Source organism: Vipera berus, assembly GCF_964194415.1.
Source record: "Vipera berus genome assembly, chromosome: 2".
NCBI classification, from domain to species: Eukaryota; Metazoa; Chordata; class Lepidosauria; order Squamata; family Viperidae; genus Vipera; species Vipera berus.
Window position 1 is genome coordinate 122,896,634 of NC_138203.1, and position 27,718 is coordinate 122,924,351.

At 43.0% G+C, this 27,718-nt stretch overlaps 1 protein-coding gene across 1 annotated transcript; it reads left to right on the plus strand.

Annotated features, from left to right (window-relative positions):
- The first annotated feature begins 1,276 nt into the window (after nt 1–1,276).
- ABCD1 (ATP binding cassette subfamily D member 1) lies at nt 1,277–26,493 on the plus strand. The gene is made up of 10 exons (XM_081317616.1): nt 1,277–2,430; nt 7,897–8,077; nt 11,162–11,304; nt 13,821–13,989; nt 16,818–16,912; nt 18,371–18,516; nt 19,249–19,394; nt 19,546–19,630; nt 20,189–20,314; nt 23,164–26,493. The coding sequence occupies exons 1-10, from the start codon at nt 1,501–1,503 to the stop codon at nt 23,360–23,362; spliced, it is 2,220 nt and encodes a 739-aa protein (XP_081173742.1). The 5' UTR covers nt 1,277–1,500; the 3' UTR covers nt 23,363–26,493.
- Nucleotides 26,494–27,718: the final 1,225 nt, after the last annotated feature.

Genomic DNA, 27,718 nt, shown 5'->3' on the forward strand with positions numbered 1-27,718 from the left:
ACTACACAATCACTTAGCTTTTAGAAGATGCTGTATCAAATAGTATCAGGGTAACCAAGCCTGGCATATCACTCAGTTTAGAAACACACCTGGAAAAAACAAATCATATATGTATTAATGGATAAAATATTAATCAGCCTGTGATATTTCTTGGCAAACCTATTGGTGAGCCTTGCTTCAAAACAACTATTTTGCCCTCTGGCTATTGGTTATTATAAGATTATGTATAAAAGCCTACTAAGTATCGATACAACTGTTTGCTGAAATACATTGTTATGAAATCCTGTTTTTGGAGCCAAAAAAACACCAGCAGTTGTGTTGAAAATGATATTTCAAAATATAGTATCAGGAGTCACCACATACTTTGAAATAATAGATTTTTCTCCTGGACGTTTTAATGAGATAGCTTCAGAGCAGTGCTGCTCATATATGAGTTTTTCCTGGGCTGCTTTTTGTTCTTCGGATTCCACAGTGATGATAGAGTAGATTCTATTTTTAGTCTTTTGATATGTTTTGTACTCTGTAATTCATTAGTCAAATTATTCCTAAAGCTTTTGGATAGTTGCATCTTGCAAATAATTGAGTCAGCCACCAGCACACAATTAACAACAACAAAATCCTCCCACACAAGTTTCCTTTTTGTGTCCCTTCTTGTAGCTCTGATGAAGTCACACCTTCTGTGTGGTTGTTGAGACAATATTTGAGCCTCGGTGTAGGGACAACAGTGTCTGCCTTCTGTTAGCTCTACATGGGCTCGATGTAGTAGCTGCATTTCTCCAATCTTGCAGAATAGCAGTAGAGATAGTTTGGAGACAACTAGCATTACCACATCTTGATTAGCAGGCTGTTTCTGTAACGCGATATACTGTCATGTGATCCAGCGATCTATCCCGCAAGCAATTGTTTTTATCCACAGACGCGTCACATACAAATAACCACTAATATACTTGAGCCAATGAAAATCATTGATATGGTATTACAACTACAGTCATCTGATAACCTTCTCCATTTCAGTTTATTATTGGGGGGGGAACCGCGATTCCAACCCTTGCGGTATAATGGATGATTCCTAGCAATGCCAAAGCATTTGCAAAACTACTATAGCGGATTTATTTGTTTGAAGATATTTAAAAATCCAAGGCTCTGGAGAAGCGGACCGAAGAGGAAGAGCGAGGACAGGGTGAAAACGTCACGTCACGGGACCGTTTTCGAAACTTCGCGTTTTTGTTTTTCTCGGAACGAAGAAGCAACCGTCCTCGCCCTCTACCGGCCACCTGTAGAGACGCCCTCCCTATCTCGTCATCTCTATGGTCTGAGGGAATGGCCGTTCTCCAGTCCCCTCCCCTCTTGTCACTCCGAGGGTTGGGCGTTGTGGACTGAGAGCTGACTCCGGCTAAGCGAGTCAGCCCCGGCTACAGTTAGTCAGAGAACGCTGGCTTCTTGCTGGAAGAGGAAGAGCAGAAGCCGAAGCGGAGGCAGTGCCTCCACCCCGGTGGGATTATGCCCTTCACCACGGCCAAAGTGGCCACACGGCTGAGCCAAGGAATCACCGCCAAAAGAGCAGCCGTGGCACTACTGGTGGCAGCATATGGGGCCAGGAAGTTGTACCCCATCCTACGAAGACAGTGGGCTGCCTCGGTCCTCCAAGTGAATTCAGAGACCACCAGTCCCAGAGAGCCAACAGCCAAGTGGAAGGAACTCGAGGAGGGCACCACATCACCGCCTGGTGTGAACAAGGTGTTTTTTCTCCGTCTCCTCCGTCTCCTGAGGTTGTTGTTCCCTGGGCCACTGTGCCGGCAGACAGGACTCTTGGCCTTGCATTCGGCTGCCCTGGCTAGCCGCACCTTCCTCTCGGTTTATGTGGCCCAGCTGGATGGACGGTTGGCCCGCTGCATTGTCCGTAAGAACCCAAGGGACTTTGCGTGGCAGCTTCTTCAGTGGCTTCTCATTGCCCTGCCAGCCACCTTTGTCAACAGTGCCATTCGGTACCTGGAAGGGCAACTGAGCCTGGCCTTCCGTGGACGCTTAGTGGATCATGCCTATCAGCTCTACTTTGAGGGTCAGACCTATTACCGGGTCAGCAACATGGATGGACGGTTGCGTAACCCGGACCAGTCACTCACAGAAGATTTGGTGGCCTTTGCTAATTCTGTGGCCCATCTCTACTCAAACTTGACCAAGCCTGTCCTTGATCTCATTGTGACTTCCTATACCCTCATCAGTTCAGCTAGATCAAAGGGGGCTGACACAGTTTGGCCCTCAGTTATTGCTGGTTTGGTAGTTTGCATCACTGCAAAGGTGCTACGTGCCTGTTCACCAAAGTTTGGCCAACTGGTGGCTGAGGAAGCACGCCGGAAAGGAGAGCTGCGCTACATGCATTCTCGTGTGGTGGCCAATTCGGAAGAGATTGCCTTCTATGGGGGGCATAAGGTAAAGTAGGAGGCAGAATGTCAATATTCTTTAGTAGAAAAACAAGATTTAGTTTTTGGGGAGAAGAAGTCTGTAGGCTGTTTGGACTCCTCTGATTCTGAATGAGGAATACTAATATAATCTAATTAGAAAAGTAGAGAGAAGATACTTTTTTTATTCTCTGTGTTAGTAATTTACCATTTTCTCCTGTAGAATTTCGCCAGAAGCTCAGCAGCTAGCTCAGTTTCAATTCCACCTTAGGCAAAAAGAAGCTGTCCCAAAACAGATTTAGACCAGCACCCTTGTTTACTTCCTTCCTTTGTTGTCTCCTTGAATTTGTCCTGAGGCACAGCTAGGGCTCTAACCTTGATTATAATCTGTCCTCCTTGCTAACTTCAGTCCTTTCCAACATCCTGCAAAAATCTTTCTTGGTTTCTGTTTATCCTACGTAATTCAAACAGTTGAGGTAGCCCCAAGGCTGTCTTAAGTTTGGCACCAGCTTGTCTTCTAGTGTTTCCTGCATTGCCAGGCAGAGGAGTGAACTGAAAGGCAGTAAATGTGTATGGTATGTGGAATTTCTGATTCCCAAATATAGAAATGAGAAATACCAGCAAGGAACATAGGTGTAAATCAAAACTCCTGTTGATAAAGAATGGACAAAGAACACTGGGAAAGAGAATTTGGTACTAATAGTAATCTCCTTCACATATTTTTTTTATTTTTCCCCATTCTTCAGTGCTAATGCTGCCCTGCAAAGTGTCTTCCAAGGCCCAACATCTCTCTCTGTGATAACTTCTTTCCAAAATTAAGAGTAATTTTAGGTCATATTTACACAAAAATCACAAGCAAAGAGGAACAAATATTTTCCGTCTCTTTCAAGGTTCACTGAACTTTTTTTTAAAAAAAGGATCAAAATGCTAAGCACATTGATTTGTGCTTTAGATTGTAAGCCGCCCTGAGTCTTCGGAGAAGGGCGGGATATAAATGGGATTAAAAAAAAAAGCAACAGTTGCTTTTTCAATAAGAGGATCAATAATATCCCATGACTAGCATTAGACATAATAATATTTGTTATGTGATAGAAGTCTGCATTGAGTCAGCTATTGGATTTTGTAGATGGCATAGGGAAGTTTAAAGGTTTCTTAGGGGCATGTATTTATTCCATAGCTACCGTAGTCCTTTTCTACTAACTAATCAGTTAATCTGCACTTTGTATTACCTGTTTGCATATAAAAGCTACAGTAGATGGACAGTAATTCAGAGTACATGTACAGTATACATACATCACAGAACTAACCTAATTATTCATTTATGCTATGCTTGATATGGATCAGGAAATGTAGATTAAACTGCATTAGGATTCAGGGAATTCTGATCCAAAGTGTGATAGAGTCCAGGCTGTATGCTTTGTGCCACTGAGAGATTAATAAAGCCTGTATGAAAAAGGTGTAGGACAGCTGAGTGAAGATATATATTAGATAAGAACATCTATATCAATTAGAGACGATAAGAAAATGTACAAACAAGGACAAAAAGGCTGCAATCTTAAATTCTTAACTAAAATTGGGATGGAGAGAGTTCCACTGAACTCAAGTAGAGATTTTTAGAATTTTGCTGTAGAGCAACTAAAGTCTAGAATTCTTATCCTTCAGTTTCATTTTCTTCTGTTTACATCAGACATGTCAAACACAAGGCCCGGGGGCCAGATCCGGCCCGTGAAGTGGTTTCATGTGGCCCGCGAAGCCATCCTGGAAACAGTGAGGGAACGGCCCCCGCTGCCTTGGCCCTGGCCCAGAGACCCTCCTTCTGCCAGAGACCCTCAGATCTGTCCCACTCCTGCCCAGGCCCCCATAGGCACCCTTGATGCGAACGATGTAGAGCTGGCCACGCCCACCCAGTAGGCCATACGCACTCTAGCCACGCCCACCCAGTAGGCCACACCCACCCTGGCCATACCCACCCGGCCCCTTGAGGGCAACCGCAATGCTTATCCGGCCCTCAATGAAATTGAGTTTGACATGGTCTATTAAGGCCATCAGGTATACTACTGCGGGCAAGAATCCCTCAGAAGAAATGGAGTAGCCTTCATAGTCAATAAAAGAGTAGGAAAAGCAATACTGGGATACAATCCTCAAAATGACAGAATGATCTCAGTTCGAATCCAAGGCAAACCATTCAATATCACAGTAGTCCAAGTCTATGCCCCAACCGCCGGTGCTGAAGAGGATGAAATTGACCGGTTCTATGAAGCCCTACAGCACCTTATAGAACTAACACCAAAAAATGATGTGCTTATCATCATGGGGGATTGGAATGCTAAAGTAGGAAGCCAAAAGATCACCGGAATAACAGGCAAGTTTGGCCTTGGAGTACAAAATGAAGCAGGGCACAGGTTGATAGAATTTTGTCAAGAGAATACGATGGTCATAGCAAACACTCTTTTCCAACAACCCAAGAGACGGCTCTACACATGGACATCACCAGACGGTCAACATAGAAATCAGATTGAATATATGCTCTGCAGCCAAAGATGGAGAAGATCTATACCAGACATGTCAAACACAAGGCCCGGGGGGCGGATCTGGCCCGCGAAGTGGTTTCATGTGGCCGCGAAGCCATCCTGGAAAAAGTGAGGGCCCCCACTGCCTTGGCCCTGGCCCAGAGATCCTCCTTCTGCCAGAGACCCTCAGATCTGTCCCACTCCTGCCCAGGCCCCCATAGGCACCCTTGATGCAACGATGTAGAGCTGGCCATGCCCACCCAGTAGGCCATACGCACTCTAGCCATGCCCACCCAGTAGGCCACGCCCACCCTGGCTATACCACCCGGCCCCTTGAGGGCAACCTCAACACTGATGCGGCCCTCAATGAAATTGAGTTTGACACCCCTGCTCTATACAGTCAGTAAAAACAAGACCAGGAGTTGACTGTGGCTCAGACCATGAGCTTCTCGTTGCAAAGTCTAGGCTTCAACTGAAGAAAGTAGGGAAAAGCACTAGGCCACTCAGGTATGAATTAAATCATATCCCTGTTGAATATACAGTAGAGGTGACAAATAGATTTAAGGAATTAGATCTGATAGACAGAGTGCCTGAAGAACTATGGACAGAGGTTCGTAACATTGTACAAGACATAGCAACCAAAACCATCCCAAAGAAAAAGAAATGCAAGAAAGCAAAATGGCTGTCTGAGGAAGCTTTGCAAATAGCTGAGGAAAGGAGGGAAGCGAAAGGTAAGGGAGAAAAAAAAGATACACCAATTGAATGCAGAATTCCAGAGAATAGCTAGAAGAGATAAGAATGCCTTCTTAAATGAACAGTGCAAAGAAATAGAAGAAAACAATAGAATAGGGAGGACCAGAGATCTTTTCAAGAAAATTGGAGAGATGAAGGGAACATTCATGAATGGGCATGATAAAGGACCAAAATGGCAGAGACCTAACAGAGGCAATCACAATGAGGTGGTCACTGACCTCGAGCCAGACATCCTAAAATGTGAAGTGAAGTGGGCCTTAGAAAAGCTGAGCAACAACAAAGCTAGTGGAGGTGACAGTATTCCAGCTGAGCTATTCAAAATCTTAAAAGACGATGCAGTAAAAGTGCTACACTCAATTTGCCAGCAAATTTGGAAAACTCAACAGTGGCCACAGGATTGGAAAAGATCAGTTTACATTCCAATTCCAAAGAAAGGCAGTGCCAAAGAATGTTCAAACTATCGCACCATTGCACTCATTTCTCATGCTAGTAAAGTTATGCCTAAAATCCTACAAGCTAGACTTCAGCAGTATGTGCATCGAGAACTACCAGAAGTACAGGCAGGATTTCGAAGAGGCAGAGGAACTAGAGATCAAATTGCCAACATACGCTGGATCATGGAGAAAGCTAGAGAGTTCCAGAAAAACATCTTCTACTGCTTCATTGACTATGCTAAAGCCTTTGATTGCGTGGATCATAACAAACTGTGGCAAGTCCTTAAAGAGATGGGCATACCAGACCATCTTATTTGTCTCTTGAGAAACCTATATGTGGGCTAAGAAGCAACAGTGAGAACTGGACACGGAACCACTGATTGGTTCAAAATTGGGAAAGGAGTCCGGCAAGGCTGTATACTGTCGCCTTGCCTATTTAACTTATATGCAGAGCACATCATGAGAAAGGCAGGGCTAGATGAATCAAAAGTTGGAATTAAGATTGCCGGAAGAAATATCAACAACCTAAGATATGCAGATGATACCACTCTAATGGCAGAAAGTGAAGAAGAACTAAACAGCCCCTTGTTGCAGGTGAAGAAGGAGAGTGCAAAAGCTGGGTTGAAACTTAACATTAAGAAAACCAAGATCATGGCATCCGGCCCTCTCAATTCCTGGCAAATAGATGGGGAAGAAATGGAGGTAGTGACAGATTTTATTTTCCTGGGCTCCAAGATCACTGCAGATGGGGACTGTAGCCAAGAAATTAAAAGACACTTGCTCCTGGGGAGGAAAGCCATGGCAAATCTAGACGGTACACTAAAAAGCAGAGACATTACCCTGTCAACAAAAGTGCGTATAGTCAAGGCTATGGTCTTCCCAGTTGCAATGTATGGCAGTGAAAGTTGGACCATAAGAAAGGCTGAGCGCCAAAGAATTGAGGCCTTTGAACTGTGGTGCTGGAGAAGACTCCTGCGAGTCCCTTGGACTGCAAGGCGATCAAACCGGTCAGTCCTAGAGGAGATCAACCCTGACTGCTCTTTAGAAGGCCAGATCCTGAAGCTAAAACTCAAATACTTTGGCCACCTAATGAGAACGAAGGACTCACTGGAGAAGAGCCTAATGCTGGGAAAGATTGAGGGCAAGAGAAGAAGGGGACGACAGAGAATGAGGTGGCTGGATGGAGTCACTGAAGCAGTACGTGTGAGCTTAAAAGGACTCCAGAAGATGGTAGAGGACAGGAAGGTCTGGAGGAACGTTGTCCATAGGGTCGTGATGGGTCGGACTCGACTTCGCAGCTAACAACAACAACAACAATTAAGGCCATGAGTTTATGAGTTCTAGTTCCACTTTAGGCATGAAAGCCAGCTGAGTGAACTCTTTTATATAAATATGCTGCAGAAGGCACTGACGCTAGTGGGGGAAATAATTTGGCTATAACTTCTCATATTTGTAGAAATAGTAACAAACTAAATTCTTTATCTGGAGTTCTCTGAGTTTTAGGTTTATTTGCCCGGCAACCTAATTTGCATATTATACTAACTCATGGTATTTTTCATCTTGGTTTATTCAATAAACGATGTGAACCCACCCTAGAACAAGTGTCTCCCTCAATCTAATTGTCTAATTCATTTGGTTTTTATTCCTCTCTCTGATCTGGGAACACATCCATTTGTCTTCATGCACAGAAGATTCTTTGGTGCATTTACATTTTTGAAATAAAAGCTATATATGGAGATACCTTTATCCTTGTGGTTGTAAGCCTCAAGTCACTTTGTTTCTTTCTGCTACTCTTTTCAGGTGGAGCTGTCCCTCCTGAGGCATTGTTATCATCAGCTGGCCTCTCAAATCAACGTGCTGCTTCTGGAGAGACTCTGGTATGTGATGCTGGAACAGTTCCTTATGAAGTATGTGTGGAGTGCTGCTGGGCTGGTCATGGTGGCCGTACCAATCATCACCGCTACTGGTTACTCCGAGACAGGTGAGGATGGGAGAAGAAAGCAGAAACTGCTGCTCTTCTGGCAGCAACATGGCCCAAAATAATAAAATGGGCATTTAAGATCATATGTTAATGGGCAGGAGCTGGGAGAGGATCAATATGGAATCATTAAGGATGATCATTAAGGATGATGGCTGAAACACTAATTGCTAACTCACTGGAAGGCTTAGGGAAAGCAGAATAGCCAGGGCACCTTCTCACTGGCTCATGTCTACCCATCTCATACAGGCCATTTCCATACTAGTGATTAATAGTGTTACCCAACCATACCTCTATCTGTATATCACGATGAGGGTGGCTGGGTGATCTTGACATCTAGAGATATAGATTCATAAGCATCTGTATGAATCTATAAGCACCTATAAGATATTATAGAGGCACAAGCATCTATGTAGCATCGTGTCAGTACCTCCTTAAAGCTAACATGTTTTTTTTTATGATAGCAGGGCAATAGCTGCATGATCCCAAGTAAGGACATACTTGTTTAAAGGAATTGCTATGTGCACTTACACACAAACTCCAATTCACACTATCCTCTTCAGATCCAGATGTCTAGAATCACCCTTCTCAGGGTGCCGCTGGCAAAGGATTGCCAGCGGGCAACACCCAGGGGGAGGGCCTTCTCTGTGGGCGCGCCTGCCCTCTGGAACCAGTTACCCGTAGAGCTTAGGACTGCCCCTGATTTTCGTTCGTTCCGCCGGGACCTGAAGACCTGGCTCTTTGAGCTTTCCGGCCAGGACTGAGGATTTTTTAATTTTTTAACTTATTGTATTATATTTATATTTATATTTATTAAATTTTTATACCGCTCTTCTCCCGAAGGACTCAGGGCGGTGTACAGGGTTGTAATTGGGTTTTTAATCAGAGATATAGGGGTTTAGATTTTAATCAAGGAAAATTTAATCTATTTTAATTGCTATTAATTTTTGTATTGTAATTGACTCCGAAATATAATGTTATCATATTTTATCTATATCTTAAATTTGTATTTTATTACTATTTTAACTTAAATTGTATTTTAATTCCATTTTAAATTGTATTTTATCAAATTCCATTTCGGATTGCTTTTATCAAGTTTTGGTGACGGTTTGTTGCTGCAACTTTGTACTTTGATATGGCCCAAGGGCTAATCAATAAAGTTGTTGTTGTTACTTAGCAACAGAGATTTTGGGCTCAATTGTCGCTGAGCTTGTCGATCAGAAGGTCGGCAGTTTGGCGGGTCGAATCCCGAGTGCCGCGTAGCAGAGTGAGCGCCTGTTACTCGTCCCAGCTTCTGCCAACCTAGCAGTTCGAAAGCACGTAAAAATGCAAGTAGAAAAATAGGGACCACTCCGGTGGGAAGGTAACAGCGTTCCGTGCGCCTTTGGCGTCTAGTCATGCCGGCCACATGACCACGGAGACGTCCTCGGACAAGCGCTGGCTCTTCGGCTTTGAAACGGAGATGAGCACCGGTCCCTAGAGTTGGAAACGACTAGCACGCATGTGCGGGGGAACCTTTACCTTTACCTTAATGTTTTAATTGCCTTGTGAACCGCCCTGGGTCCTACGGGAGAAGGGCGGTATATAAGTTTAATAAATATAAATATAAATATAGTATAGAAATAGTCACAGGAAAATGCAGCCAAGCACAGAAAGATGCACTTGTGCTAGTACAAGAGCCGTGCTGCAGACTAACTCACTGCTCGCTCCAGGAGTTTGATTCTCACCTGCTCAAGGTTGACTCAGCCTTCCATCCTTCTGAGGTCGGCAAAATGAGGACCCAGATTGTTGGGGGCAATATGCTGACACTGTAAACCCCTCAGAAGGGGCTGTGAAGCGGTACATAAGTCTAAGTGCTGTTGCTATTGCTAGAAAACTGAACAGATAGGAGAGAACTGCAACAGCCAGTGGTTTTGTTGTGCAACACCTGAGAGCAAAAGCAGGTTGAGCACTGAAGGAAAAAACAGGAATGACTGTTGAGGGAAGGGAATCGAGCTTTCCCCTCATCAGCTGGTTCTCCACTAGTTTCCAAATATTACGGCTTCCCATTAAAAGCCTAAAATGATGGTTCCATAAACACAATTACCTCTTCATGGAGACAGTGTACAGGTAGTCCTCGAATTAGAGCTGAAATGGAGCATGCCCATTAGGGTTGGAGTCAGGAGGGCCTTTAAGTGAAGTGCCTCACTTAACGACACCCCCGCCATCACTGCTCTTCCCACTGCATTTGTTAAATGAACATGTTTTAAACAAACAGGTTGTTAAATGGAGCATGGAGAGCCTCAGGGATTGGGGAGAACCTGAAGATCCGGGTGCAGGCACAAGTCCACCTGCCTCAGATCTTCCAAAGTCTCCCCCATCTTCTGAGAGACCCCATGCTCCACTTCCCACCCCTTGGGGTCCCCACACCCTGTCACCTATTGTTCACTTACCTTTCAATGATCTCCAGAGCTCAGGAGATCTGAGTAAGGAAAGATTATAGGCCACACCACTCCCAGGCCACGTGGCACAATCCTACAAGCAGCCACCTGCAGTGGACATAACTTCAAGACTGGGTCATAAGTAGCTTTTGGAGGGGGTCTGTCATAACTTTGAACAGTCACTGGGTGACCTGTCTTAAGTCAAGGACTACCAGTATTAACTTCCTTCAGGTTATAATTTTTTCACCTGCTAGTTGTCGCAAGTACATGTCAGGAAGATGATTAAACTATGTCGTCTTTCTTCACATTTCAGAGTTCAAATCTAATGCCACAGATTTTTGGAGGATTAAGGGAAACCAAAAGAATGAATAGGTGTCTTCCTCATGATGCGTTACCACAGAAGATTTATTTAAGGCAATGTTTGGAGTATTATTTGTTTAATAGTTTCATGGAGGGATGCCTTTTTGTTGTTGTTGTTGTTCTGGCCCTCATCACAGGAGGGTTCCCATGCGGGTATTTTCAACAGGTGCCAGACTGCAGCATGAATAAGCGACCTCAGATCAGGGCTTCAAGGAAAGTGATTCCTAATGAGAAAATGTAGAAGTTAGTGGAGAAATGGAGATATGTGCTCCAGCTTTTCCTCCCTGTCACAATTTTGTTCCACCAGATTCAGAGGCACTGAAACAAGCTGCACTGGAAATGGAAGAGAAAGAATGGATAAGCTTGAGGACTGAAGCTTTTACCACAGCTCGGAGTCTTCTGTCTGCAGCAGCCGATGCTACAGAGAGGGTCATCTCTTCCTACAAAGAGGTACAGATGCTCAGTTGCCTGGGTAAGAATTGGGTCAGTCTGATACTCCGTTGAAGGATGCAAATAAGCCTCTGTGTCTTTATAATCTCCTGAGATATAATTCTAAAAGGCACATACTTTGTAACCTGCATTCAGGCAGGGCTTCGCTCTTGCAGGTTCTGAGAGCAGAAAGACCTTGTATCAGCTATTAGTTGCTTCTTAATATCCTTAAAATGGGAATTTTTAGTAGTTTCCAGGAGCCATACCCATGACCTTTGAGCTTACACTGCTAATATTTCATAAGATTAGTTTTCATCTCTTACCACCTAGACAGACACACTGAATCTTATCATCATTTATGTTCCTCTCTTCAGAATAAGTCCCATTTAACTAGTATTCATACAGTAATCATTTCTGAGTAGACATTCACAGGATCTGGGTAGATCTTTCTTACCTTCTCTATGGCTATCTGATCAGGTTGCAAAAATCTAGATGGTCATTAGGTGACAGCAAAGAGATACAGAAACCTTTCTTTGCCACCATCTAGTGGTCATCTGGATGTTCAGCCCAGATCTAATAACCAGGCCAACTTTGTCTATGTTTATACATTATATGCTATCACCAAAGCAAATACACATCATTGTGGCTTAGTGTTATGTAGAGACTCAAGCCATCTCCCAGGCTTCACCAATCCTATTGATGTAATCCCGACTTTACCTCCTTTCAAAATAACTCTGATGTGATCATTCTTGTTTTGCAAAAGAAATTTAATTTCACAGATGAATATAAGAGTGGTGAAGATGCTGGCCTAGAAACCAGGAGACTGTATATTCTAGGCCTCCCTTACACATGAAAGCAGGTTGGATAGTTCTGGGCCTGGCTCTCTTTCTGAGCCCAACCCATTTCACAGAATCGTTGTGGAGAAAATAGGAGGCGGAAATATTAAATATATTCACTGCCTTGACCAAAACATATTCTAAAAGGCAGGATAAAAATGTAATAATAATCCAAGATCCCTTCCCTACCACAGCTCTACAAATCAGTTTGGAGGATCCTCAGTTACTTTTGAAATTAATTTATGAAGTCCAGATACAGACAGCAAGTTAGTTTCCTATATCACAGTCAAAATAATATGGCATCTTTAATTTGGCTAGCATGTTGTGCAACTCAATCATTGGGCTTTATAAACTCTGTATCTTTTATCCTTGCAAATCATTCTTCCTTCCATCCATAATGTCCATATGCTGCTTTCTATATTGTCTTTTTTTTTACTTTAAATTTCTGGCATATTGGTTTCTCAATAAACTCCATCCAACCGTAATTTTCTTCTCTTTCCCTTTTGACACATTCATTTTTCCTCATACATTTGCTTTGCAGTTTTGGTCCTCATTCATTCTATCTATATAAAAAAATATTTCAAAATACTTCTTTCATATGGGTCACTCATACTTGCATTCACTCCAAATTCGTTCAATACCCATTCAGTCTTGCCCTTATTTCTTCTTATTTTATAATACACACCTCTGCAATATCCCATTCCTGCTGCATTTGATTGACTGACTGATTGCATTTATATCCCTCTCCTCCTCAAGTTTATTTTACATGAGAGTCCTAATTTCACTTCACAAAAACTGCTGTGGACTTAGAAAGAGACTAACCAAAACTAATCAGTGAACTGCATAGGTGAATTGGACTTGAACTTTAAGTCTAGAACAGGGGTGTCAAACTGCCGGCCCATGGGCCAAACGCGTCATCTGGAAGCCGTGCCCATCCCATCGCCGGCAATGGCGAAAATGCTCCGATACATTGCGCGACGTCATATGACGTTGCGAGTTGTCTGGTCTAGAACCATAATCAGTACATTGGGTTTCTACTGCATACCTCCCAGGCCCTAGAGCAGGGGTGTCAAACTGCCGGCCCGCGGGCCAGATGCGTCGCGGCGAAACCACACCCACCCCATTGCCAGCAATGGGGAAAAAGCTCCGATACGTCGTGTGATGTCACGTGACGTCGCGAGTTTGACATGCCTGCCCTAGAGGAATCTGACATCAAAATTGCCTTTGTATAGGTCTGGCTTACAAATGTAGCAAGAAAAATAAAAAGCTGATATGGTTCAGGAAAGAGGAAACTTTTCAGCTTAATTGCTGATGGTCAGAGACATATTGAATGTTTTAAATTAGTTGCCGTAATTGAACAGTTTATTATTCCTTAATAGTAAATATGAGGCGCTACTTAACTCTGGGTTGAGGGAGATACTGGTTACACCCATTTGTCTTCTGATTGCTACAGTCCTGATTGTTAGTTTGATTATATCTTATGGATACCATTTGCAAATACGATCTGTGGGATTTCATATATGTCTCCAGCACAGTAAGAGCTGGATAAATGCTTTGAAACTTATTATTCTGGCCTGTCAGACCCAGATTTGAGAAAACAACCATCAGTGAAGGCCCACTACCCCAACCCTTGGCAAAAAGTTGATATGTGGATTCCCATTCCAGATGTAAATGAATTGCAGTTGTGCCTTTCTTCCCTAGGCAACTGAACTAGCAGGCTATACTGCTCGTGTGTATGAGATGTTCCAAGTGTTTGAGGATGTGAAATGCTGCAACTTCCGACGTCCTGGAGAGCTTGATGAAGGCCAGGCTCGGGCTAGAACAATTATGAAACATGGTATGCGTGTCGAGGGCTCACTCCAGATCCAAGGTAAAGCTTTTCAGCAGATGTCTGGCTGAAGTAACACACATACCTCCACCTACCTATCCCTGCAGCTGATTTTGCAACTGCATCCTGCTAGATAAACGTTTAATGTCAGAAACTGACAAGGATCAAATTAAAACTATAGCCTTGGATAATCAGGTTTAATTAAATATTTTGTTTATTAATGAAAGAAGGTTTATGGCTGCCACTCCTGTTTTGTGGCTGTTTTGTAGTTCCGGACATTCAGAAAGCAGACACCTTCTAAACAGGCTGAGTCTATGCTGTGGATTTGCTGAAAACATTTATACCTTGCTGTTTGGCCTGAGTGACTCCCAGAAAAGCTTACATAAGAATAGAAATAGTCAATCCCTGCCCTCAGGCTTTCAGTCTAAAAATATATGACACAGGAGGAAAGTAAACAGTACACACCCTCTCTTAATAATTCACCATTCCTGTAGTGGCCAGTTGTGATGGGGTACTCCAGAAGGCCTAGATCAGGGTCCCCAACCTCTGGGTCGTGGACCAGTACCGGTCCGCAGCCTGTTGGGAACCGGGCCGCACAAGCAGCGGGTGAGTGAGCAAAGCTTTATCTGTGCATGTGTGGGATCTAAATTGCATGTGAAACCATTCTCCCACTCTGGTCCATGGAAAAATTGTCTTCCACAAAACCAGTCCCTGGTGCCAGAAAGATGGCGACTACTGGCCTAGACAATACCTTCAGCTCTCTAGAAGGTTTTGTTGCTCTCCTCCCAGTAGACCTTATAAGGGGAAGAAAAGGCCTCAGCAACAGAGAGGAAAAATGCAGGCTAGTCTCACACATCAAAGTGAGCCAAAAATGTGGCTTATTTGATATTGGTTTGCTATATTGCATGAATACGAACCCTGCCGCTGTGGTTTAAAAACCATGGTTAGGATTACTTTATGAGGTTGGGGTATATTCAGCAAACTAGTTAAATAAACTATGTCTTAGCATAATGCATAAAACAGATTTAAGGCCTGATGCTTTTATTTTTATTTTATTTTACTAAATTCTAAATTGTCTTAAAAGAATCAGGGAAAGTTTCTTCTGGTGTTTTTTTTTTAATGCCTTCACATTTTCTGAATGTTTAGGCTGGCTGCAAGCCATGTAAAGTTCAGACAGTCTATTTTTTACTTCCAAGTGCAGTCGGTGGAATCCAGAGATACTTATACTGTATAATTTAAGCATAATATCTGCGAAAGAGTCAAATGATTTTTCTTGATCTGCTTTTCTCCAGATATCTGGGACTCTTTTTCCAAACAGCTCCAGCCACATTGTATGAAAGCAATGGTTGTTCCAGTCTAGCTTGTCCAGAGGGAACTAATTTAGGGAAGACTACAGTAGATTCTTTCCAGTTTTACCTGTCCTTCACTGATGCTGGCCAAAATTGGAGAATTTGGGATGATCATCCTAGTTCCAAATACTCTGGAACTTAGAATTAGTTCTTAGTAGTTTGCCAATATGCTTTAATCTGCCAAAAACAATCCCTGCACTATAAAAATAATGCATATTTGGTTTTGATCATTATTCCTTTTGTTTTTAAAACAACGCATATAGAAATTAATTTCTAATGTTTTTATTTATTTGATATTTCACTTTAGGTCAACAAAAACTTAAAATCAATCAGCAAGATGGTTTCCATAATTTTTTTAAAAAAAAGCTAATAAAGAAAAAGTTTGAATGTTTTGCCTTTACATTCTGATAGTTGTATAGGATGTCCAGTTATGTCGTCAAACTGAGATGGGTTTACTAGACCTTGCTACCAACTTGTCAGAACTGTCTTGGGTTGATCAGCCCATATTACCTGATTTTTTGATGTGCCTTTCTCTAGAGTCTATGCCAAACTAGAAAGAAATGAGAGATGTACTCTCCAATCTTCTTCAAGTTACGCTTAACTCCACACCTCTGCATAAATTATACAAGGTCAACGTATTTGAAGGATATAAATTTCATAATCTACTTTGTGAGACTTCCTCCTATGTCGTTGGTGCTAGTTTTGCTTGCCTATTCCAGGAAACTGTAGCAATTTCCTGCCTAAGAGTTCAGCTGTCATTACCTTGTTCAGAGATACATCTTTACAGCCTTTTCCCCCCTCTTCTAATATGCCTTGAGAGGTGATTTCTATAATATTCAATGTAGTTGTAGAAGTAAGGTGATGTAATGCCTGCAGGTTTTCCCTGCTCCTTGTTAAATGTTTTAAGGATCTACCTTTTTCACTTATTTGGTGGAGAGGGTACATTACTATATTATAGGATACCTCTTTGCTAGGCTCAAGTCAGATATGCTAAGCTATGGGAAATGTGCCAGGTACTGAGAGCCTGTTATCACACTTAATTTTTTTAATACTTTAAAAAAAAATAGGAAACAGTATGCAGCAAAGCATCAGATTTGATTGCCATTTTTATTTATAAGAATAGTTCTCACTTCTACACTAATTTTACAAAGCATTTTTAGAAAATAAAAAAAGTCAGATAGCCACAAGGAAAAATAGACAAAATTTAGCAGAGGTTGCAAGGAACATCCTGCAAAGAGAGATAAGAAATAGATTGGGAAACAACTTTACCAGATCGCCATCTGATGACTGGCTATACTCTCTATCGTACCTGCTTAATAAACCGTAAGGCCTCAAGAGCAGCCACGACTGTGCCCACCCCGTGCTGTAAAATACATGAAATGAGTCATAGAGAAAAAGAAATAATTGATAAAGGGTTAAATTTGTTTCTTTCTACTGAGAAGGTCAGTGTCGCTTGCAGTGAAATGCTTCTTTCATTGTGAATATAAGACTCTTGTCTTTTCTTCTCTTCTTTGCTTACAGGACATGTGATTGACGTTGACCATGGGATTATCTGTGAAAACATCCCTATCATCACTCCTACTGGGGATGTGGTAGTCACCAGCCTTAATATCCGAGTAAGTGGTCAAGGCGTTATTATAGGGCAAGCTGGCTTTGTAGATCCTGATGAACTACAACCCCCAAGAGCCTCAACCGGCATAACTAATGGAAAGCAAAGCTGGAAATTGTACTTTGGCCACTTCTGAAGTCCACGGATAGGTAGTCTCAGTGAATAATAGGAAGACCGGGACTGGGATAACAGCACTTGAAGCACTGATAAAAATGAGAGGTTACATCTTCTAATCCAGGGGTAGGCAACCTTGGCTCTTTTATGACTCTTGGACTTCAGCTCCCAGAATTCCTGAGCCAACTATTCTGAGGGGAAAGGGAGAGGTTTCCAAGCTGAGCCAGGCTTGCTCAGGAATTCTGGGAGTTGAAGTCCACGAGTCATAAAAGAGCCAAGGTTGCCTACCTACCCCTGTTCTAATCTAACCGCATCAATGTGGGAAGCAATTTGAGATTACTTTCATTGTGTAAAGCTGCCAACTTTTGAACCTGGCCCTACGCAGATGTTATTTTAATCGGCTCCTGCTATTCATGAATTAGTAGGTGGCAGCGCTGAGAAGCTTCCCCTCGGAACTCTGTAAGTCAGACTGCGATCCAAAGGCACAGGAGCAGATCAAAACACTTTTATTTTCATGGCTAGTTGGTACAGTAGTCCTGTTGGCAAACATGTTGACTCTGTCTATGTCTTGCTAGCCATCGCCTCTCTGTATATTCCTGGACAAAGTACATTCCTGGCATGTAAAGGAGAGAGGGTGACAGGAGGCATTCTGTTGACTAGAATTAGGAGAACAGGAGATCAAGCAGCAGCAGCCATGGAGTACACAAGGGGAAGGGCTAGGGAGTCTCGCCTGTGTTCCAGGGTCTCACCTATGTTGAGGGGTCATGGGGGTTTTGATGGCACTGACAGGTAACTTCTGGTCTTTATGATTTTGCAAGAAGGCTGGGAATACAACAGGAGCCTGAGACCAGATTAAGAAGAGAGGTAGGGAGCCGATGGGGCTCAGAGATTGCTATTAGAGCACCAAATGGATAAAGTAAGTTGCCTGGACAAATACAAATTCTATTGCATACATTGTTGGATATTGGGGGAGGGGGGGAGCTTGGATCCTGAGAAACAATTAAAACTGCCAAAAATTGAGGGGAAAATGGGGAGAGAGAATTATTGCTATTGTTGTTGTTCTTAGTCACACAGTCAGCCAAACGTTCAGACTGGAGTTGGCATTTTTATCCACCTATCAAGAGCTTTCCAAGGACCTGGGATAGGCAGGTGTTGTTGTTTGATGGTGTTAGAGGTATCATTGCAGGACATATACGCTGTTCCAAGTAAAGTTGCCTTTTGCAGTTGACTGATGGATTTAATCAATGCTAGTGATATTTAAGTGTTGCTTCAGATGCTTTGGGATATTATTGTTACTATTATATTTTTATTCTGCCTTTTTCATACCTTCCTCTGTGCTTCCCCCTTGCAGGTAGATGAAGGCATGCACCTACTGATCACGGGACCAAATGGCTGTGGGAAGAGTTCCCTTTTCCGGATCTTGGGGGGGCTTTGGCCAACTTACAACGGCACCCTCTACAAACCACCTCCTCATCGAATGTTTTACATTCCACAGAGGTAGAGTGGCCAATATGGCAGGGGAGGGTGGGGAATTAGGGGCCAAACAATAGAGAGGCTGGCCCTCTTGGAACGCATCGGATTCAGTGAGGAATGGAATTAGAACTGGAAAACTCTGGATTCCAGAGATAGGTACTCTAGTGGCCCCAAGGTTCTGATCTCTTTTTCACATCAGAGAAAGGCAATTGGTGCACTGAAGAATGTCCTAGTTTGAATCTCTGCCCTGTCGTGAGATTTCTAGTTAACTTCGTGCGAAGTGCCGTTGCAGCATTCTGGGGCTTCCCAGTTTGATTAAATACCAGATTTCATCATTCCAGGATGGCTATTGTGCACACTGGCTAGGCCACAGGTCTGCAACCCACGGCTCCGGAGCCGCATGCAGCTCTTTCAGCCGTCTCCTACGGCTCCCAGTCCTCTGCCATGTGCAGTCCAAAAAAAAAAGTGGGACTAAAAAAGTTCAACCAATCAATTCAAATATGCAGGGTAGGTGCATATCTCGCCTTGGCTCCACTCTTCAGTCAAACCCTGTTCTGCGCATGTGCGCATGTACGCACATGTGCACACATTTTTTGCGGCTCCCAGTTTTTCCTTTTGTGAGGGAACCGGTTCCGAGTGGCTCTTTCACTGTTTCAGGTTGCTGACCCCTGGGCTAGGCTATCAAAACCATAATTGTGGGCAGTTTCAGCTGCTCTTCAAACGCCAATGATTTATTTACTTGGCATTTCACTGTAGACCATACATGTCTGTGGGCACCCTGAGAGACCAGGTGATTTACCCAGATACGGCCAAGGATATGGGACCGAAGGGACATACTGATTCTGACCTGGAACGGATCCTGGACATCGTCAACCTCAATTATATTGTACAGCGTGAAGGAGGTGGGTAGCTCCCTGGCATGGATGGAGAAGATGGCAAGCAAACACCTTGACTTCCTGTGCCTTGTCTTGACTTTGGCTTACATGCAGCCGACGGGAAATTGGGTAGGTGGAAATAACAGTAGAGCTTCTTCTTTAATTATTTTCCAATCAGGTTGGGAAGCTGTCAGTGACTGGAAGGATGTACTTTCGGGTGGCGAGAAGCAGCGAATGGGGATGGCCCGGATGTTCTATCACAGGTTAGTGCCTGGAAGTGCATTTCCAATTGTACTTCACCCCATTCCCTGGCGATGCTGGATTAAGTCACACAAACAGCTTCCAAAGAGTGTGGGATGGGAAGAAGTGGTGAGGATCAGCTCCCAATGTATCGGTTGATTTGATCATACACCATTGTAACCACAAAGGATTAACAATAGAGACATAAAAACAAAATAAAACTCTAAGCAGCAGCAACCATAAAATAATTATAATAGCTTAATCCAAGCCAGGAATGGCCATTTCCTTTATTTCCTGAGCTGTCTTTGAAATGATTTCAATTTAAGTAGTGTTTGGAAAGCAGTCAAACCTGCCAAAGAACAAGATTGTTCCATAGGGCAGGTGCCCTTTTATGTTTCCAGGTCTCTGCTTCCTTCCTGGATAATTAAGTCCAGTAGGAAGACGGGTGGTCCTGATTCTGCAAGAGACAGGAATAAAGGAAAGGAAGGGAGCATCATGGCATGGGAGTGACAGATGGGATACTGGACTAGGGAAACAGGCATTTGGGATTGCTGACCTGGGCTCTCACTTCCTTGCCCCAGGCCAAAGTACGCTCTCCTCGATGAATGCACCAGTGCTGTCAGTATCGATGTAGAAGGCAAGATCTTCCAAGCAGCAAAGGATGCAGGAATTGCGTTGCTCTCCATCACACACCGACCTTCGTTGTGGTATGTTTTGTTCTTTGCCTGGGATATCTTAGCCTTTATACCTTCTCTTCCTTGCTTAAAGACTTTTGTTGTTGTTTTTATTTGAATAAATATGTCACACTTGTAGCGGGTTCCCAGGGGTTCCTGATTAGATCCTCCAAAACAACAAGGTCTCTTGTGATATAAATCTCCAAGGTATCACAAGAGTCTGTTATTTTGCATTTACTGTAGCATCAAGTGTCTGTGAATCACATTCCATTTCACTGGGGTAATACAGAAAGAATTGTAAAAGCAGTTAGAAATACAATCAAAATTTGGAAAAGAAAAATATTAAGAGGTCGAAAGAAATGTAGGAGGTGCAGACATTGACAACTACAGTACCTATAGTGGCTATTCATGAAACTTTTGGTTTTGACACAATCATTCTTACTGTCAAATTAAGTGAAACTTACTGATTGGATTCAAACAATGTGCAAACCCAGTAGGTGACTCACATGTTTCTGCTACATAAACTCACTCATTGTGGTTTGTAATATGATTTCAGGTTAAGTATGATCGGTGAATCAAGCTGTATTATAATAAAAATCTTCATATCTATTTAATCCATGAGAAATAGCACTATGTTCCAGTGAAATTATAAGTAGTCCTTATTTAGCGACTGCCTCATTTAGCAACCGCAGTTAGGATAATGATGAAAAAATAACTTTATGACCAATCCTCACACTTATGACATTCATGCAAAACAAATGAAAGCTGAAGTAAGACCATAAGCGCAGTTGAGTTACAGTCCGGATTGTGGTTGCTAAACAAGGATTACATTTGTTTGCTTTTGGATTAATACATTGTATATAAGCCATAACTTTCAAATTATGATTTATTGTTGTTCTAATCTTATGGTCTTTAGTAAAATATGAACAAACAAGCCATGGATTTGGTGTATGGAATGAGCTGTACAGGACGTTAAGAGTTTCAGTTCGCACATTCTCTAAGAACACTGTTGGTATTACAGCAGAGTTTTTCAAATTATCCATAATTGGATGAATTCATATTTCATGCTAAGCCACTCAGTATATCAGAAGTAAGAACTTGTGACATTCTAACATCAGTAAACTATAAGTTCTTTGCAGCAGCCAATATACTCTTTCTTCTTTTATAAGTTCCTTCTTCCTTTGCAATTGTCTACAAATGCTAGGAATAGTATTGTAATGAAGTGACAGCTTTTTTAGCTGGAAATCAAGGTTTACAAACCACAGTGACCAGATTTGCAGAGCTTGCTGAGACAAAACCAAGCAATGTCATACACTTTAGCATGATGTGCTAAAGTCTCATTTCTTTTATCAGTTGCTCAACATCCCCTCTGAAATCTTCTGCGTCCTTTGTCTTCACGCAGAGATGTTGGGAAAGTAAAGAAGTTGGATCCTTCTTCTTAGGATCTTTCTTACTGGATCCTTTCCCTGAAATCTGGCCGTATATTCCTGCCTGAGAATTTGTTGTTGTTGTTGTTAGTTGCGAAGTTGTGTCCGACCCATCACGACCCTATGGACAACGTTCCTCCAGGCCTTCCTGTCCTCTACCATCTTCTGGAGTCCATCTAGGCTCACGCCTACTGCTTCAGTGACTCCATCCAGCCACCTCATTCTCTGTCGTCCCCTTCTTCTCTTGCCCTCAGTCTTTCCCAGCATTAGGCTCTTCTCCAGTGAGTCCTTCCTTCTCATTAGGTGACCAAAGTATTTGAGTTTCAACTTCAGGATCTGGCCTTCTAAGGAGCAGTCAGGGTTGATCTCCTCTAGGACTGACCGGTTTGATTGCCTTGCAGTCCAGGGGACTCGCAGGAGTCTTCTCCAGCACCATAGTTCAAAGGCCTCAATTCTTTGGCGCTCAGCCTTTTTTATGGTCCAACTTTCACTGCCATACATTGCAATGCCTGAGAATACTCCTCATCTATTGTTGTTTGTGTCATTGATTTAAGTAACAAAAGGAAGGAATTCCAAAAGAATATTACTTTTGCCTTCACTCATCTCTGGGATAAGCCTCCATGATAGTGCCAGGGGCAGGTATATGATTCTTCCGGGAAGCATGTGCCAACTCAGTATTTCCCCTGACTGCAAATTATTTCCTTGTAATACTATAGGAATCTCTTTTTACCAAGTTTTCACCTACTTATACCCACAAGTCTCTCAGATGGGCAGGTTGGGAAAATGTTCCTAGGAGCCTGAAGGCAGAATTTGCCACTACTTTGGTGCCCAAGAGCAGCCATTATGGATCCGATTGCCTATCTGGTTCTTTTTTTTTTCTAAAGCAGGGACAAGAAAGGAACTTTTTCTTAGGATCTTCTTCCCTAGGAATCCTGGGCCTTTAAGAAGCTTTGCACCAGGCAAAGAGGCACTTGCTGAACTCATTCTTTCAGTACACACTATAAAAAGTGACAGGGGGCCTGTGTATTGAATCTGGCAAGCCTCAAGCCAGTCCACTTTCCAAACCTCATCCTTCCTCTCCCCCACCAGCCCGCAGTTATACTTCCTTTCCCTCCTCCATTTCTAACTCTGTGTGTGTGTGTCATGTTGCTGGCTGCTCTCCCAAGCAGGGAGTCGTGTCCTCAACAGGAAACTGTGTGGGCAGGAGCACCATGGTCTCATCCCTGGAGACTGAGAATGGTTTTGTTTCTGACTCCCCTCCCAGGAGACAGCTTAGTGGAAAATCCCCTCCCCCCCAACCCCTCCTACACATAGGACATTTGTCTAGAGGAATGAGGAAGAGGAACAGAGCCAGTGTGGGTGAGGTTGACCTTGAGCAAGGAGAAAGATGGCAGGCTGAATGCAGAAGTTGTATCCTGGAATGCTCTCTCAATAGCCTTCCGTCCTTATTTTCAGGAAGTACCACACGCATCTCCTCCAGTTTGACGGGGAGGGCGGCTGGCGGTTTGAGAAGCTGGACCCTGAAGCCCGTCTCTCCCTGCGGGAGGAAAAGCAGCGCCTGGAACAGCAGCTGGCTGGGGTCCCTGAAATGCAGCACCGTCTCAGCGAACTCTGTCAAATATTGGGTGAAGATGCACCCTCTATCGTGGGATAGGTGGGTGACGCGGGTGCCTTCCAATCTCCCTTTCTTGCTGGCTTGATAAGAAGGATCCTAACTGTGAGACTTCCACCTGAGGAGCTGCACAAGATGGCCAGTTTTTGTCCCAGCCACCCAAGAAGCAGTTGAGGATACCCTGAAGGAGAGGCATTAGTTATTTCTGGCACCCATTAATTTATTCTTCTGCCTCAGTTTCGGGCTGGAGGAAGAAAGGGGTTGCCCCACACTGCCAATATCTCTGAAGCCAGCCCTTTCAGTTCCGACACACATGGTGCCTCAATACCCCTAGACAGTACAAGAAGGTCTTCACTAGTGGGAATTGCACTGCTCCACTGCCAGTCTCGGGCCTCTGTACTCATGGACTTTTGGGAGTAACTTCTCAGCTACTGCCACCTCACCAACACAGAAACTTCAGCCAAACCAATCACAGCCTTTCTTCGCAGAAATGCCGCAGACATAGCATGAGTGAAAATTGTGAAAGAAGTTCTTGCCAACCTCTTCCTTTCTGGCCTCCACAGCTAAGGCTGCAACGTTTGGCTCCACTGGCAGATTTCTGGTCCCCAAATTGAGGGATGTCTGCTCCTTCTTGAAACAGCCCTGGAGCAAAGCAGCAAATTCACATTCTATTAGGTTGCTTATGTTGTAGATAAATGCACATATTTTTCAGGCACTTCGTCTCACTAAGAACCTCTTTGTGAGGTTCTTATAGGGCAAGTTGCCTAAGGAAGTCCTGGATCCATGAGACCAATCTTCTGAAGCTAAATTGGAATTTTGTGTCTCTTGTTCTGAGTATGCTTAGCTGGTGCCAGAGTTCAACATCTGGTGCCTTTATTGATGATTCAAACTGTATTGCTGACAGCACATCTTTGTAACCCTTGGGATTCTCCCCATTGCATTCAAAGGTTGCTCAGTAAACACAGACATGGGAAGGTCTTCCTGAAATGGGAAGAAAACCACTGTTTGGGATTTATTTTAATTTACCAAAATTTTGCAGCTTAGACTATCAAGCCATTTCCAAGAGTTTCTCTGCAAAGGGTTTCTCTATACGAAGGAGGCCTTCACTTTTGGGAGGAAATGACCAGTTATTGAGGGAGCTGTATTTCCAGGACTTTAGTATCACTTGCCAATGGAATTGGCTCAGTCAAATTGGAATTTCCTAGAGAGGTTACACCAGAATTTTCTAGAAATATTTCTGTTGTAAGTACTCATTTGATTTAGAGTTGTCCAGCTTTCTCATTTTCTGTAGACCATGAGAGGCTACGTGGGTTCCTGATTCATTTAGTCCCTTGCCTAAAGCAGGATACATAAAGGCATATTTATTTGCAAACTAGAGCGTTGCCAATTTATTTGCATTGGAATAAGATCCTAGCCTGTCTTGATTGAAGATAGAGCATGGTAGCTCCTGTTTCACCTACTGTGTGCATATTATTTTATCCTGCCACTTTAACCGATAGGATTTGTAGAGGGACTACACTAGATAGGAAAAGAATAACTGGGTCCCTTTTATGAGAGCTAAATTAGATTATTATTCTTACTATTGTTATGTTATTGTTGGTCTGCCTTCCACCCCCCCCAAAATAAAATCAAGAGGGTGGTTGAGAATCTCTACTATCATGGTTTAAAGTACTGATATCAACTTTCTCCCTATGAAATAACAGGCCAACAAACTATTATTAGTGTTAGCTCCAAGATCCACCCAACGGTTCCTTATAGTTGCAACTCCATTAAACCTGATACCAATCCTATAGGCTGTCTTGGCCCATCCAACACTACACAATTCCTTTGTTTTCCATAATTTCGCGTCACTCAGATCCCACTCATAACATCCTCCCGCGTATCCACATTTGGTTGAATCTGCCTGTGGAGAGTAATGAGTGGCTTTGTGGGGACAAAAAAACCTGGATAGGTTTAGATTTTTGCAAGCTGCTGTATTCTTAAAAAAAAAATACTCCCTCACTTCTCCCTCATAATTAAACGAAACAAAGAACAGCAAAACAAGGAAAAGGCTTGAAGAACCTTTTCTCCCACACGTGCCCCTTGAGGAGATGTTGGATTGCTGTGATTGCTCGAAAGCCCAGTTCCTATCTCCCACCATCCATGCCTGCAGTTTGAAGTAATACTGCTTATTCAGCTGGATGAGCAGAGGCCACCTTTATTTCCGCCTTTTTTGTGTAGACATGAGAAAGTCACAACCCCATAGTTGCTGCTTCCTGCAGATCAAAAGAGAGACTCTGAACAGTTCTCTGCTGCTGTCTGCCATCTCCTTCACTCCCACAAGAACTTCTGATATTTGCTACCAGTGACCTTTCACTGCCAATGACCCTATTGTTATATTCTCCAGCCACGGGCCCAGCTGTCCCAATCTCACCAGTAAGGTCCAAGGCATTTACAGGGAGATTTTTTTAGTCTGCATCAAACCACTTGTCCCATTGCCCTCTAGAACAGATCTACAATTCAGATTGCACTAAGCCAGAATGGGATGGGGTTGATTTGTGATGTGGTGCATTTATTGTGATTTGTAAACATGGTTCTTGGCGTGGCGTGAATTCATCCAGCTATCTTAATCAACAAAACATGGTTTCGAATGAGAGTTTAAAATGATGTGTGAAAACTGCCAGCCAGTATGTATGTAAGAGCAGATTGGATATTGGAGGGAGGTGATGAAGAAAATCTATCTTCTTCTTCTTTTTTCCCTCCCTTTACTGTGCAAGTGACTAGTTTTATTTACTGTGTGTCTGTATTTTGTAAAGTACTTTAAAATTGCATTATCAGATCTTCTACGGGCCATTTTATGAGCCTGGTATGTACTATTTACTCTTCTAGCAAGCAAGCAAGCAAGCAAAACTGTTTTATTGCTTATGGGGAGGGGAAGAGAACAGCAAAAGCCAAAGAGTGTGCCATTGAGATTGAGTGTTTGTCGTATGTAAAATTCCCACTGTAGCACATAGCTATTTCCATCTATTAGCTTTGATGTCAAAATCATGCCAACTATGCAACAAAGATTTTCTTGGTGGTTTCGGACAGGCAGGACTACCCATCCCAGTCTTTCCTCTGTCCTCACAGTGCCTTTTATGCTGGCAAAGCCAGGTTTATTCAGATGATGTTAATAAATATGATGAAACAAACAATTGTCTACATGATTCTCTGTGATTCTGGGTTCATTAGCGTATGTCAGAAATGGGAATCAGAAAATCTCAGGCTCCAAAAGTTTGAAAGAATCCCAGATTATTATAACGCATGATCCTGCCTCGCTCACTACAAGAATCAGTTGGGTGTAGTGGTTAAAGTGCTGGTCTAAAAAACAAGAGATTGTGAGTGCCAGACTGGGTGCCATGAATGTCAGCTGGGTGATTTGGGGTCAGTCCCTTTCAACCCAACCCATCTCACAAGGTTGTTGCTCTTGTTCGGAAAATAGGAAGGGGAAGTAGTATTATGGTAGGTGTGTTCCCAGTCGTGAGTTACTTATAAATTAGTAGAGGCAGGATACAAATATAGTAATAGGAACAGATGCAATCCCAAAACAACTGGAGCATCACTTGAACACCATCATTGACAAAACTACCATTGGTCAATTGCAGAACAGCTTACATCCTAAGACAAAACTTTTAACACCATCAAACAACACCTGCCTATCCCAGGTCCTTTGGAAGGATTCAATAGATGGATAAAAATGCCAAATCCATTCTAAACATTTGGCTGTGTGACAAACCATAATAATAATTCTGCCTATCTAAAGTCTGACTTAGATGAGCAAGATGAAATCATAAGTTAATCAATTGGGTTGCAGGGGGTTATCCCACCCACCTTTCTCTGAAAAGGACCTGTCAGAATCTGCAGAGACAATCACGGTAGACAATTCGCTCTTATCATTACAGTGTAAACATGAAGGTGAGCTCTTATCATGGTTGCCATGGAGGCAACAAGTTCCTGAGGCCTTCCAGAGCTCACCTTCTGGGCCATGGACTCCCAGAGAGAATTGTTCCAGCAAACCTTTTCTAATTACTTAATCTACCTGGAACAGACAAAACGTGATCAACAAAAGATCTATCTATAAAGCCAAATTTTCCAGGCAGATTTGGGGCACTTTTCAGCCACTTTTAGTTCCATCATCTGCTGCTAAGGAATGTTTTGCCTCACCCCTAAAGAATTTGGTAATTATTTTATATTCAGAACTGGGGAAAAAAATCTAGGTTACAAGTTTAACACATGGGCCTGGCAGATTTGAGTAATTTAAATGATACTGCATTGTGTTATGATATATTTAACACCAGCAGGAGACGTTCCACCTTTTATCAATTGGGAGAACAGCCTTCTCATCAGTTCCTGCAGAAACAATGAGTCACAGACCGAGAA